Source organism: Ahaetulla prasina, chromosome 4 (assembly GCF_028640845.1).
Source record: "Ahaetulla prasina isolate Xishuangbanna chromosome 4, ASM2864084v1, whole genome shotgun sequence".
In the NCBI taxonomy this organism is placed as follows: Eukaryota; Metazoa; Chordata; class Lepidosauria; order Squamata; family Colubridae; genus Ahaetulla; species Ahaetulla prasina.
Genome location: NC_080542.1, coordinates 125,971,793 through 125,986,657, shown reverse-complemented (window position 1 = coordinate 125,986,657; position 14,865 = coordinate 125,971,793). Strand labels below are relative to the sequence as shown.

At 41.0% G+C, this 14,865-nt stretch overlaps 1 protein-coding gene across 6 annotated transcripts in view; it reads left to right on the top strand.

Annotated features, from left to right (window-relative positions):
- LOC131198441 (protein adenylyltransferase SelO-like) overlaps positions 1-14,865 on the top strand; it is a 55,618-nt gene that overhangs the window by 21,047 nt on the left and 19,706 nt on the right. For 5 of the 6 annotated variants that reach the window (XM_058183085.1, XM_058183090.1, XM_058183089.1 and 2 more), the window contains one exon: positions 2,186-2,284. The exons of the other annotated variant lie outside the window; for it this stretch is intronic. In XM_058183085.1, the coding sequence (XP_058039068.1) occupies positions 2,186-2,284 (99 nt within the window). The remainder of the gene's footprint in view (positions 1-2,185; positions 2,285-14,865) is intronic. 6 annotated transcript variants of the gene reach the window in all.

Sequence of the window (14,865 nt, the reverse complement as noted above, 5' to 3'; positions counted from 1 at the left end):
ATCGGCAGTTCAGTGGTTCGAATCCCTAGTGCCGCGTAACGGGATGAGCTCCCGTTATTTGTCCAAGCTTCTAGCAGTTCGAAAGCACATAAAAAATGCAAGTAGAAAAATAGGGACCATCTTTGGTGGGAAGGTAATAGGATCTGTGTGCCTTTGGTGTTTAGTCATGCAGCCCACATGACCACGGAGATGTATTCTGACAGCGCTGGCTTTTCGGCTTTGAAACGGAGATGAGCACTGCCCCTAGAGTCGGGAATGACTACCACATATGTGCGAGGGGAACCTTTACTTTACCTTTATCGTGTCTTTCTTCTGCCTTTTTCCTTTAGACTAAACACACTCAGTTTTTAGAATTATTCTTTACATCGTGTTTTTTTTAATTTCAATAATTTACCATTAAGGACTACCCAGAAAACCAGTCTGTTTTCAGATGAATCTTTCCTTTTTTCAGAGTTTGGATTATAAAATACTGTAGAATTTTACACTAGGTTTTTATAACCACATATAAAAAGAACAAGATAAAAATAACCATGAGATATTTTAATATAGAAATGCCAAAATGGAACCCTGACTGAATGGGATAAACCTTTATTCCCAAAACTAACAAATATAAATTATTTACTATTTGATTGATTAATCAATTGATTAAGTGGCATCAAGTCATTGATGACTCTTAGTCTCTTAACATAGATTTTGTCCATAATGATCTGTCTCTAAGCTGGTCCTTCAGCTCCTCCAGTAATGCCCCATTACTGCTATAAGTGGGTCCAACCACTTTGCTCTTGGCAGTCTTCTTCTCCTTACTACCACCTTCTCCAGCATTATACAGGTAGTCCTCTACTTACAAGTTTGTTTAGTGACTGTTTGAAGTTACAACGGTACTGAAAAATGTGGTTTATGACAATTTTTCACATTTATGGCAGTCTTAGCATTCCTATGGTCATGTGATTTCCATTGAGATGGTTCATATTGGATGATGATTGGATGTGATCCCCTTTTGCAACCTTCCGACAAAGTCAATGGGGAAGCCAGTTTCGTTTAACAACCGTGTTACTAACTTAACAATTGTAGTGATTCACTTAACAAATGTGTCAAGAAAAATTGTAAAATGGGGTAAAACTCAATTAACAAATTTCTTACAAGTTTGGGCTCAATTGTGATTGTAGGTTGAGGACTATCTATGGTCGGTGCCTCAGAGTTAGGGCTTCACATATAATATGCCTGAAGTAGGATAATTTGAGCCTCATCATTTGTGCCTTGAACAAGAAATCTGGGTTGATTTGTTTGATGATCCATTTGTTTGCTTTCTTTACTGTATGCAGCATTCTCAGGAGCCTTCTCCAATCCCAGAGTCCAAAAGTATTAATACTCTTTGTATTTTTCTTTCTTCAGAATCCACGTTTTGCGTCCATAGAACATCGCAGTGAACATATAGAACAGGGGTGTCAAACTCATGGCATCCTGGCATCATCAAGTGATGTATTGTGACTTACCCCACTTTGCTAAACCAGGCATGCATCTGGCCTGCAGGCCACGAGTTTGACACCCTGATGTAGTTATCTGCACAACTATATAGTTATGTGTTTCTATTCACAGTTTGTGATGTGAACTAAATTATATGGAATGCTTACTTGAGGATTTTTAGCAGTGTGATTTCTTAATTCTGCTTTATAGTGAAGCATTGCCACTCATACATGGCCTTTCTAGCATTGTATCAGAAAAAAATAGGTTTCTAGGTTTGGCATGTTACGTTTGGCTGTCATTCACTGATTGAGCACATACTTTGCATGCCAAAAGCCACAGGTCCAATCCTTGGCATCTCCAGAAATAAGTTAGAAAACTTCTATTTGAAAGAAGATGAAGCATTGTTAGATTCAGCCCAGTACAGATTCCAACGTTACCTTTATTTCCATTCTATTTCTTTGTTGATCCATATCTTTAAGAAGAATTGTATATCCCTCTCAACAGAACAAGCTTTGGTTCTCTACAATAAATCCGTATTTAAACACATTAGTACATATTTAATTTGTTTCAGCTGTCAACAATATTTGGACAAGTGCAATAACCACAGATATCGAAATGTGCCAATCAATCAACCACTGCAAGGATTTGCTAAGTATTTTTCTATTCAGTGTCAAAATAATAATAATAATATCTGTGTTTCTTGGGCGTTTTTTTTCTATAGGAGAGGAGATGGCAGAGCTGTGCTTCGGTCTTCTGCACGAGAATTTTTGGGAAGTGAGGCCATGCATTACCTTGGAATACCTACAAGCAGGGCAGCTAGGTATTTTATCCAGGTTTATACTTTTATCTGCATTGACAGAAGGGTGCAATCCTCTACTTAGATCCCGTGAAGTTCTTTGTGTTTGAATTGCCAAGTTTCTGAAGCATGATTACTGAAAATTGGCAGTGCCATTTTGCAAAGTGCTGCTCCAACATTCCATGTATGGGTTAATCTCTCATCTATTTGCTCAAGACTGAGTATTTTTTCCCCCATGACCATGTCTCCTACTTCCTGTGGTCTCCATTCTTTTTACTCAGTCAATTAATCAAGACTTGAGTTTCAGTTCTCTGGCAAATAGATGCCAGATTAACCTATAATTTCTTGTTTAAAAATTTTTCTTTGGTTTTTTTGGTTGTTTATTTGGAATTTCTTCATTTTAGTTACTTTAATTTTTTTTCTGGAATTGTTACATGGAGCCTGGAGCTGCGCATTTAAACTAGGTAGGAGAATTTTATCTCCTTTGCTGCTGCTGGTGGGTTAGACGTCTCTTGGAAATCCAGATCGTCTTCCCCCACCCTGATTGTTTATTTTTTTGAGGAAGCAGCAGTCTGGTGTGTGTCCCATTTGGGCGCCTCCAAGGTTTGTGTTGCCACTGGTGTGTGTGTGGGGTGACTGGAAGTTAACAGAGCCCTTACCACAATCGCAGCTCCAGCATGTGTTGTGCGGCTACGGAGTCTCTGACCAGGACCCCTGTGCAAACTCCATAGACCAGGAAGTGCTTCGTGGCACGTGAGAGGCTTTGTTTTTGCCTTCACACCTATTTGGAGAATGATTACAGCAGCGGCTCTTCAAAGACACAGTTTTATAGCTGCCTGCCATTTGTTGGAAGCGTGAAGGGGTTTTCTCGCCGAAGAACAGCTGTTTCTAATTGTGCAGGCACAGGCGGCTTCTTCCTGCCTGCGCTTGCCATTTACAGTCTATTTTGGGCGTTGTTGGAGCGGAGAGAGCCAGGAAGCTGATTTTTTTTTTTTGCATTTATATCCCGCCCTTCTCCGAAGACTCAGGGCGGCTTACACTATGTCAAGCAATAGTCTTCATCCATTTGTATACTATATACAAAGTCAACTTATTGCCCCCCAACAATCTGGGTCCTCATTTTACCTACCTTATAAAGGATGGAAGGCTGAGTCAACCTTGGGCCTGGTGGGACTTGAACCTGCAATATTGCAAGCAGTTGCTGTTAATAATAGGCTGCATTAGCCTGTTGCGCCTACAGAGGCCCATTTCTTCAATTGCTAGCCTGGGTTAGCTCCTGGAAGTGCGAAGCAGCGTTTTAGAGTCCTTTGGCTCTGTGCTGAATTGCCTGGTCGTTCTTCTGCCTGGGATCCTTCTGCAGATAAGGATCTTGCAGTCTGCAGTTGGTGCTGAGAGCAGGTTTTGGAAGGACAGGTTTGCCTGGGAGCAACGTGTTCTTATTTGTTGTGTTTCTGAAGCCCAGTCATCCTTTGATCTAGTATTTTCTGTGTGGTAATTGGGAATTTCCCTTCCCTTTTCTGCATACAGTCAGATTCCTGAAAGGAATTAATTTCTGGACTTATTGGAAACAATATTTATCATGTCTGCCTCTGATGTATCTTCTGACTTAGAACCTACTGTTAGCCCTCCAAGGCTCCATAGAATCACAAGAGCTGTTTCTAAACATTCTTCTAAATCTACCAGAAGTAAGTCAGCCAAAGCTAGACCTTCATCAGGAGGATCTGCAAGACGGACTGCAGGGGCAGACAAAGATGCGGGCAGGTGCCACAGGGCCTTAGAGAAACAGTTTGATAAGGCACAGCGCACTGCCTTGGTTGCAAAACATCTGCGTGCTTCCACATCTGCTGCCATATCAGCTGCTCCAGCGGTGTTACTTCCATTGCAACGTGTTGCTGCTGCTGCAAGCCAAAGTTGGGCTACATCTGAGCCTGGAATGTCTTCTCAGCCATTGCCTGAAGTTGTGCAAATTGACCTGTGGCAGGCCAGAGCACACCACAGGTAGGATTAGTGGTCAGTTGGCACCTAGCCTTCAGGTTCCTGAAGCAACATTCACTCCGATTGCAGCAGGGTTGCATGCAGAAGAATAGTCTTCATCTGTTCAACCTTTGGATAGTTGGGCTTTGATTTCTGATACTCTGTCCAAAATGCTGGCAGCGGGTATTCAGCACTCCAGTCAGATGCCCTTGCTGGCAATCAGACCTATTCAGCAGCCTGTTGTGACTGGCAGACAGACTTCCCCTTCACATCACGAATCTTCTAGTAGTGAGAGTTCTTCAGAAGGGGAGGAGTGTCTAGAAGAGATGGAATCTTCGGAGGATGAAGGGCTGAGATCTGGTAGGCCAGCCTTCCTTGGTCTGTTCCACCCACCGCTCTTTAAGTCCTTACTCCATAAGGCTAAAGTAGCTACCAAGATGGGACTACTAGAGGAACCTCAGGATCAAGGTCTAGAGGTTGCCTCTTCTAATGATGATTTGTTCCTTATTCTAAGAAGGAAGAGGATTTCATTCCTTACCCAAAACTCTTTTCTGAGGTGGTTCAGCGGCCGTGGAGTCAGCCTGGTTCACTAGCAGCTCCTAGTGGCCATGATAAGAAAGTTCATTGTTCGGCTTCAGACCTTGAGGAGTCTCTCCTGTTGCCATCTGTGGACGGACCTATTGTTGCTCTGACCTCTTCCACTCTGCTTTCAAACAATATGCTGGAAGGTCTTAAGCCTGAGGATCGTAAAGCAGAACTGACTTTCCGTAAGTCTCATGAAGCTTCTGCTTGGGCCATCAAGGCCACTACGTCGGCTTCATTTTTTAATAGAGTTTCCTTGATTTGGCTTCGTCAATTGCAAGAACATCTGCTTCAGGATGACATTGGCCTGCACAAAAGATCAATAAACTAATTGCAGCAACGGAATATTCTGCAGATGCATCTTTAGATGCAGCAAAATTTGCTTCTAGAGCCTTGGCATCCAACGTTACATCATGCCGGCTGTTATGGCTGCGCAGTTGGAAGGCTGACTTGAAGTCAAAGTAGAAGTTGGCTTCAGCGCCTTACAAAGGTTCAGTGCTTTTTGGAGAGGTCTTGGAACCAGTTCTCATAGAAGATAAGGACAAACGGAAGGTTCTACCTTCCTCATACAAGCGATCTGAGTGCAGATACATGCCTTATTCGCAATGGCAGCCATTTCATCAGGAACCTGGGACCAGTGGGTCCTATTTCCAGGGGTCCTATCAGCAAGGATATGACAGACCCTTTGACAGGCAGTCTTTCTGGGATCGGAGCAGTCGTCAAGCTCCACAAAAGAAGCTCTTTCAAGGGGGCAGGTAACGGCCCTTTCGTCGTGGCAAGTGACGCCATGTCACCTCTTCCCATTGGCCGACATCTACAATCTTTCCACCAGCAGTGAGCGTCCGCCACAACTGATGCTTGGATTCTTTGGATGGTGGAGTATGGTCTCACCTTGGAATTCCTATCCAGCACCCCCAGCCGCTACCTGCAGTGTCCGGTTCTGCACCAGCACATCAAGAAACAGCTCATGGAGGACGAGATCCAACATTTGTTGGACCTCAGGGCCATCAAGCCGGTACCAAAAGGTCAAAAAGGGACAGGGTTTTATTCCATCCTTTTCCTGGTACCCAAAAGTTTGGGGGGCTTGAGGGGAATCGTGAATCTCAAGCACCTCAATCAATTCATTGTATACAGGAGGTTCAAAATGCAATCCTTGAAATCTAATCTGGGTTGCATAAGGGAAGGAGACCTGTTACAGTTGGTGGACTTCAAAGAAGCCTACCTCCACGTCCCGATTCATCAGGCACCTCACAAGTTCCTCCACTTTGCATACGCCAGTCGACATTTCTAGTATTGGGCCATGCCATTCGGCCTGTTGTCGGCTCCACGAACATTCACCAAGTTGTTGGCATCAGTGGCGGCATCTGTCCGGGTGATTCCAACACGCATCCTGTGTTACTTGGACGATATTTTAATCCTGTCGTTTTCACTATCGCAGGCAGCAAAGGACAGCGTGACAGTGGTTCACATTCTGCAACTACATGGGTTTACCATCAATTGGCCAAAAAGCCACTTGCAGCCTACCACCCGCATTCTACACTTGGGAGCAGTGATAGACTCGTTCAAAGACCAAGTTTTCCTGTCTCCCATTGTTCCTGCAGCATCAAGGAGTTGACATTACAAGTGGTCTCCAGCAGGTCTGTTTCTGTCCTTCTGCTGTCCCAACTGCTCGGATAGCTGATTTCCTGTATAGCCATTGTGCCCTGGGCTCGCCATCATGCTCATCCACTTCAATGGTTTCTATTACCTTTTCAAAAGGCGGGGCGCAGCAATTCGAAGGCCAAGGTGAAGGTAACATCTCAAGTCCGGCGTTCACTTCACTGGTGAACTTCAGCAGCCCTGCTTCAGGGGTGTGTGTTCCAGGAACCCGACCGGGTAGTTCTGACGATGGATGTGAGTCTTCAAAGTTGGGGCGCTCACCTTCTGTCACAGGTGGCTCAGGGACACTGGTCTCCACTGGAACGTGCGAACAGCATCAATTGGTTGGAATTGAGAGCAGTGCGACTAGACCTCCGTCACTTTCAGACCAAGGTGACAGGTCAGCATGTGTTAGTGTTGACAGACAATATGGCCACAATTGTCCATATTGAGAAGGGGGCACTTGGTCCAGGGCTCTGATGGCCGAAGCAGAGAAACTGATGCATTGGACAGAGAAGCACACATTTATCAGTCAAGGCGGAGCACATCTCCAGAGCATCCAATGTCAAAGCGGACTGGCTGAGCAGAGAGCGCCTGGACCCAAGCAAGTGGCAGTTACATCCTCTGTTGTTTCAGGAGTTGTCTCAAACGTTCAGAGTTCCCATTCTTGACCTCTTTGCCAGTCCGGAGAATGCACAGCTACCAAGATACTTTTCCAGGTTTCGGGTTCCAGGAGCGGAGAATTACAATGCTCTTCGGTGCCACTGGCCGCAGGGAGTGCTATACGCATTCCCGCCCATTCCATTCATTCCAAGAGTGCTTCGCAAGCTGTTGACAGAATGAGCAGAACTTCTGCTCCTCATTGGCCTCGCCGGTCTTGGTTCGCAGATCTAGTCAGTCTCTCTGTGGCCCCTCCATGGAGGATTCCATGAGACAAGATTTCACTCAGCCAAGGAGCCGTCCTCCATCCGGACCCCCAATGGCTCCATTTAACCGTTTGGCACTTGAAAGGGTCCTTCTGAGCAAGGACAACCATTCCGACAAGGTGATACACAAATACAGGCATCCAAGCGGGGATCTACAAACAGGATTTATGATGCTTCCTGGTGAGCCTTTTGTCAGTGGTGTGTGAAGGTACATGTAGATTCTATGTCGGCTTCAGTTTTGCAAGTTTTGAAGTTTCTAGAAGTGGGAGTGGACAACAGTTTGGCGCCGGCCACCTTACATCGACAGATGGCCGCCTTATCGACAGTACTTACCTGTGATTCCCATCGATTCCTTTCTCAACATCCGAAGGTTTGTTGTTTTCTCCAAGGAGGTGCCAATCTCAGCCCTCCTCTGGTGCATCGTTACCCTACGTGGGATTTGTCTCTGGTGCTTCAAGCTCTCATGTCTTCTCCGTTTGAGCCATTGGGTTCCATCAGTCTACGTTTTCGGATTCTCAAGGTTGCCTTTCTTCTAGCAATCACATCAGCTAGAAGAATCTTGGAAGTGGCGGCCTTATCGATCCGGAAGGACCTTGTATTTTCCATACTAACAGAGTGGTTTTACAAATGGACCAGGACTTTCTGCCTAAGGTGAATTCTTGGTTTCACCAGGCGCAGGAGCTTATTCTTCCTGATTTCTGTCCAGATCCAAAACATCCGATGGAAGTCAGATGGCACACGTTAGATGTTCGCAGAGCTCTCCGCAGGTATATCAGGAGAACGGCTTCCTTTCGTCGGACTGAAGCCTTGTTTGTATCCTTTCATCCTTCGTCTATGGGTTGAAAGGTTTCTTCTGTACAGTGGGCAGGTGGCTAAAAGCCTGTATCACGAAAGCATATGAGCTCAAGGCCAAACCTTTACCTGGACGTATTTTGGCTCATTCTACTTGCAGCGCGGCTACCACGGCTGCTTGGGCCACTCAAGCTTCTATCTCAGACATTTGTAGAGCGGCCACATGGTCGTCCTTATCATCCTTTGTCAGACATTACAAATTGGACACTTACAAATTGGATACTTTTGCCTCTGTGGAAGCATCGTTTGGGAGAAGAGTTTTGCAAAGTGTCATTTCCACCCAGGACCAGGGGATCAGTTAGACCCCAGCCCAGGGTCCATAAGCTTGGGTATGTCCCATACATGGAATGTCAGAGCAGCACTTTGGAAAATGGACATTGGCTTACCTGAATGTCCATTTTTGAAGTGCTGCGTAGACATTCCAACCCGCCATGTAGGCTGCCTGATCCTGGCGGGGGTGTGTGTGCTCTTCCTTTTGTTTCCTTGTGATACAGGTTCTTGGATGATTACATCTTCGTGAAAAGACTGAAGACCACAGGAAGTAGGAGGCGTGATAATGGAAAAAAAATACATTCAGTCTTGAGCAAATAGATGAGAGATTAACCCATACGTGGAATATCTATGCAGCGTTTCGAAAATAGACATTCAGGTAAGCCAATGTCATTTCCTCCATTTTTAGAACACACCAAAGGGTATTGCTTAACGCTAACAAAACAAGCAAATAAATTCATCAAAACTTCCACTCATGAGAACAAAAATCCTTCACTTGAGCCCTCCAAGCTGCATAGTTTGCATTGCCACCCACCTTTCCCTTTTTCAAAAACTAAACATAAGCCCCTGTCTCCCAAACGTTTCCACCATTACCCTTATACTTTCTGACTTCCAATGAAATGAAAAGGAGAAAGCTGCAGAAGTATATTTACAATTTGTTTTGTTAGCATTTTTTGCTGATTGATGATGCAATGTTATTTCCCATCAAAATGCTAAATCTCAAAATAGGATGATGACAGATAACTTAAACCATCTGCAACTATTTGCAGAGCCAATAAAATGAGAGTGTTAATATTCACTTCCAGGCCCCAACTAGACAATTCTATCTTGCAGATGTTATCCTCCTCTTGGCAATTTTTAGGGCATGCTTTTCCTTACTAGATTCTTTATACTGAAAGCAGATTTGGTTGGGATAAATCTTATTGGGCCAAGTATACGATGGGTATAAGGATGGGCAGAGGAGAAAAGATTAAGTATCCTTCTCCCTGACCAATTTTTCTACGCTGAAAATAATTCTTGTGCTCATATTTTTCAAAGCACTATTTCTCAATTCTAGCAACGTTTAAGACACTTGGACTTTGACTCCCAGAGTTCCCTAACCAGCATGTAAAAGTTCATTGACATGATTCATGATTCTTGGCCAAAGAGACCAAGAGAAAAGTCCATGTGAACATGTCCGCCCTGAGACTAGTCCTGATTTTATTTTCTATGAATTTGCACTTGCCAGAGTCACAAAGAAATTGCCCTCGGACTGGAAATTTTGATTCACAGTCCTACACCATAATTTCCTAGCATAACCTCAACAGAATGCCAAGTCACTTCCACATTTCTAGCCCATGAGATTTGTTCACTGTCTGGGAAATAATGACAGCAAGTTATTGGACATGAATGCTTCATGTTAAAGCATTCTGAGTTTCATTTAGACATGAAGCTGGGGACTTCACTCTGCCATAGGAGACATCATCTCCTATGGCAGAGTGAGACTTTCAGTGAACCAGGAAGACAGCAGATTAATCATTGCTTCATCCGCCAGGAGGGCCACCTACAGCCTCCTAGTAATACTTTGGGACTTGATAAACTTTTGATCTTGAATTCCAACATTTTATACCCAAAGATAGTCCTTTAACCTTAAACAAGAAAAGCCTAATTCCAACATTCTATAGATATTATAAAAGATATCTAAATAATCTGAGAAACGTTTATTTAAAATCATTATTAAGTTGTTTTGTATTTCTACTTAATATTATCAACATTCTCTCATTCATACCCCTGCCAGTTCCACAAATTTCATAAATATTCGGGTTAACTCAATTTACGAATTATATCTTTACAAAGCATTTATATTTCCTGTATGTCATACCTATTCAGTATAACATTGGAAATGGAAACTCTGTCAGCATTCCAAGTAATGTACCCATAGAAAGCAGAACTCTGAGGCAGGTAGATTCCTCAAAGAACAATTTACTGGATATATCATATTGGCACAACTGGTGAAAGCCGACTCTGAAAAGTTCCCACAGTTTTCATCTAATTAAAAAGTGAAAGTTTCCCTTTTCCCCTAAGTACTGGTCATGCTGTCCAGTCAAGGTGCTGGCCGGTTGCTTGGTTACTTCACTCCTCCCCTGGCCATCCTTGGTTCCCATAGGAAAGCTTTCTCTCCCCCTCCAAAAAATATTTTTATTGCATTTTTACAATTAAACAAATCGTACTCACATCTTATGCATAAGTGCGTCCATTTACATATCATAACATTCCAATTCAAGTACATTCTGTATATTTTTATTATACATTTTAATTCTACTTCTGTTTTGTCTATTTCTTTCCCATTTTTCTGTTCTCAGTCCAGTCATACCACTTCTCCCATATTGCGTAATAGTCTGAATCTATTTGTCCTTTCAGTTCAATTGTCAATTTATCCATTTCTGCACAAATATTTTTTTGATTACTAAACCTTCAGAAGGTATACTTGTATTTCTCCAGCATTGTGCGAAAGCTATCCTTGCTGCAGTTATTATATGTAAAATGATACATATTATTCTTTTGTCGTATTTCCCTTTAACTATCCCCAAGTAAAATAATTCCGGGGTATATTCCATCCAAAGTCCTGTTAATTCCTGTAGCCACCTGTGTATTTTCTTCCAATATTTTTTCGTTTCAGGGCACAACCATCACAGTTTGGGCCAAAGATATGGGTATATCTTTGCTAGTTTGGAGGGTGCCAAGTGTCAGTGATAGAACATTTTATACTGATTCTCTTTGTATTTTGCCCATTTAGTTATTTTATAGTTTCTATTCCAAATTTTTCCCTAATCCTTCAAGTCAATATTATGCCCAACGTTTTTTGCCCATGCTATCATAACTCCCTTCACTATATCTTCAGCTCTATCAAATTCTAATAAGTAGTTATACATTTTTGTTATCAATTTGTCATCTGGGCCAATCAATAATTCATCCAATTGTTGCGGCACCATCTCAATTCCATACTCATCTTTATTTCTTTTTTGTATCGGGATTGAAGTTGCAAGTAAGGCCACCAATCTATGATTATGCCCTGTTTTTCCAATCGTGCCTATTTTTTAGGTTCCTTTGGCTGTCTAGAATTTCATTGTACTTGACCATCTTATCTATATCCAGAGTGTTAAGGTGAATCATCGCTTCCATTGTCGATAACCTACTGGGAATTTTCATATAATGTTTTCTCTTGGTCTCTTGCCATATTTTCATCAGAACTTCCCTTCCTTTATGTCTAAAAAAATACAAATGAGATTTATTCTCCTTGTCCCATACGAAGGCATGCCATCCTTTTTGTAAGTCATGTCCTTCAAGTGTAAGTAGTCTTCAAATTAATCCACTACCTGATCCATACTAAAGTTGCCCCTTTATAGTAAAGTCGCCAATCTGGAAGCCCAAAGCCACCTCTGATTCTACTATCCTGGAGATCTGTTAGTTTTATTCTTAATTTCTTACCTGTCCATATAAACTTTGTTGTAATTCTATTCTAATCCATGAAAAATTTCTTGTTCAGTAGTTTTGGCAAAATATTCAACTTGATGGTTGCAATTAGACCTAGTATAGGTAACTGTAGTGCCCCCCCATCTTTCCAAATCCAATTTTATTTGTTGTATTAATTTCACATAGTTGTCTTCTTTAATCAAGGAACACCTCGCTGTCAGCCAAAGTCCTAAGTATTTATTTTTTTTCGTACTCTGTAGTGCCAATTCTTCGTCTAGTTCTCTTTTCTGTTTTAATGCTATATTTTTAACTATCATTTTGTTTTTGCTTTATTAATTTTGAAGCCCAATACTTTATATTTTCTGTTTCTCGTATTAAGATAGGTCCTGTCTCCCTTGGGTCCTTAATAAAAAATACCAGATCGTCTGCAAACGCCTGTATTTTGTATTCTTCCTTTCTAATTTTGGTTCCTTTAATCTCTGAGTTTGCTCTAATTTTAGTTAATTAGATTCTAATGTCAAAATGAAGAGCAGAGGTGAAAGTGGGCATCCTTGATGGACTTCTTTCACTATTGTAATATTGCCATTGATTATAATACTTGCTTTTTGAGAAGAATATACTGCTTCAATCATTTGTTCAAATTTGTCTCCTAATTTCATTTCTCTAATTTGTCGAATCATGTATTGTCAGTTTAAATTGTCAAATGCTTTTTGAACAACCAGAAAAACAAGTGCTACTTGTTTCTCTGGATGGGCTTCATAATATTTTAATATGTTCAATACTGTTCTTGTATTATTTCTGATCTGTCTCAATGGGAGAAAACCATTTTGATTGGTGTGAATAATCTCATTTAATATTTTTTTCATCCTGCCTGCTATTATAATCATGAAAATTTTATAATCAGCGTTCAAAAGTGAGATTGGCCTATAATTTTGAATTTGATTTGTATCAGTACCATCTTTCATAATCATTGTGATGTATGCTTCCTTCCACAAAACGGGCATTTTTGCTTCCAACAAAAATTATACAATTCTGAAAGTATTGGTTTTATTAGTTCCTCCGTATTTTTATAAAATTCCCCTGGCAAACCATCTGGTCCCACAGTGTTATTGTTCTTTTGTCTTTGAATCGCTTCTTTTAACTCCATAGGTGTTATCTTCCTATTTAACCACATTCTCTTTTCTTCCTCCGGTATAGACATACTTTCTTCTTTTAAATAGTAGTTTATTTTATCTATCTCAATTTCCTCTTGTCTATATAAATTCTCAAAATATTTTAAAGCGATCATATTTATTTCTTCTTCCCTGTTTTGTAAATTACCTATCTCAACCTGCAACTGTTGTATTATCCTACTTTCTTTTTCTTTTTTTAATTTGTATGTCAACCACCTCCCAGGCTTATTTGCATTTTCAAATAGATATTGTTTCGTATATTTAATGTATTTTGCGTTCGCTTGTTCTATTAAGTTTAATTTATGTTTGACTAATGTTAACGTTTCATTGGTTTGTTCTTCGCCTGGATTTATTTGAAGCTTTTTTTCTAGATGACCTATTTCTTTCATTTCTTCTTTTTCCTTATTCTTTTTTGACATATAAGCTATTGTTATTCCTCTTGTGTACGTTTTCATTGCATCCCATAAGTTCCGCAGGGAGGTGTGTTGTTTTTTGTTTACATCGAAGAATAGAATCAATTCCTTTTTAATCTTCTGGAGATATTCGTTCTCTTGTAATATCTGCAGATTTAAAGTCCATCTTTTAAGTTTTCTTTTTTGACCTCTCCATGTTATTATCAGAGGAGTTTGGTCCGCCCAAATATTTGAGGGAATCTCTATACTTTCTGTCTCTTTGCTTAATTCTCTGTTTGCCCATACCATATCGATTCTCGAGAAGGATTGGAATAAAAGGTAGTTTTTTTATTGGGGTTTAATATTCTCCACACATCAATCAAATTTAACTCCTTGATGAAAACTTCCTTGTTTTGGCTACAAAACCCCATCTAGCTATTTCTCCTCTTCCTGCCCCTTCTGCTTTGTGGCAGCCCTGAAGCCTTCAAGATGGCCTCAATCAGATTCACTTCAGGGTTGATAAACTCATTCTGGAGATTCTTGCGTCTCAGCAGCATCACATGTTGGGATGGTTTCTCTATACAGATCCTTGAAGAATTACATTTTTTTTCTGCTACACAATGCATGGTTGGGAAGTGACTCAGGTTGTCTCTCCATTTTACATCTTATTATTAAATAATAAAAGGAGGATCTTTTAGTGCACATAAATGGCTTTGCAAGAGAGTGTGAAATTCTCTGTATGCATCCAATTTATCTGTCCTTCTGCCCATATACTAAACGAACTGATATTTTCTCCCAGGGAGAACCTAATTGATTTGCAGGAATGGTACTCTTCTTATTATTGCTATCACATGAGTTGTGGAAAATTAGAATTGTGTATTACATGTAAAAGCAAGCATTCTAGTTTGAACGGCAATCTGTATTTCAGGAATGCAGTTTGGGGCAGTTTATTTGGAGCAGAAGAGAGGGGAAGACATAACATTGTCCCTGCTCAGCATATCAGTGGGATGATCATTATTCAAACACACATTTGCAATTTTTATCAAATAAAATCCACCCATTTCCAACATTTCTTCCCACATGGTTCCCCCTGTTATATGTAATCCCCAACAAATGCTATCTCATCCTGCTTTAGCCTCTCAATCTGAGCAGGAAACATTGGGGCTTCAAGAGTTAGATTCATTTCTTTTAAGCTGTATGCCTTGCCAATTATGGAAGTCTCTTGGTTGTTTAAGGTTAAAAACTATAAGAATACAATTAAGAATATTAAAAATGAAGTTAAAAAATCCCACAATTGGAAGTCTTTTTAGAGAACTGCATATTTTAGTTCTTTTAAGTACCAAGCA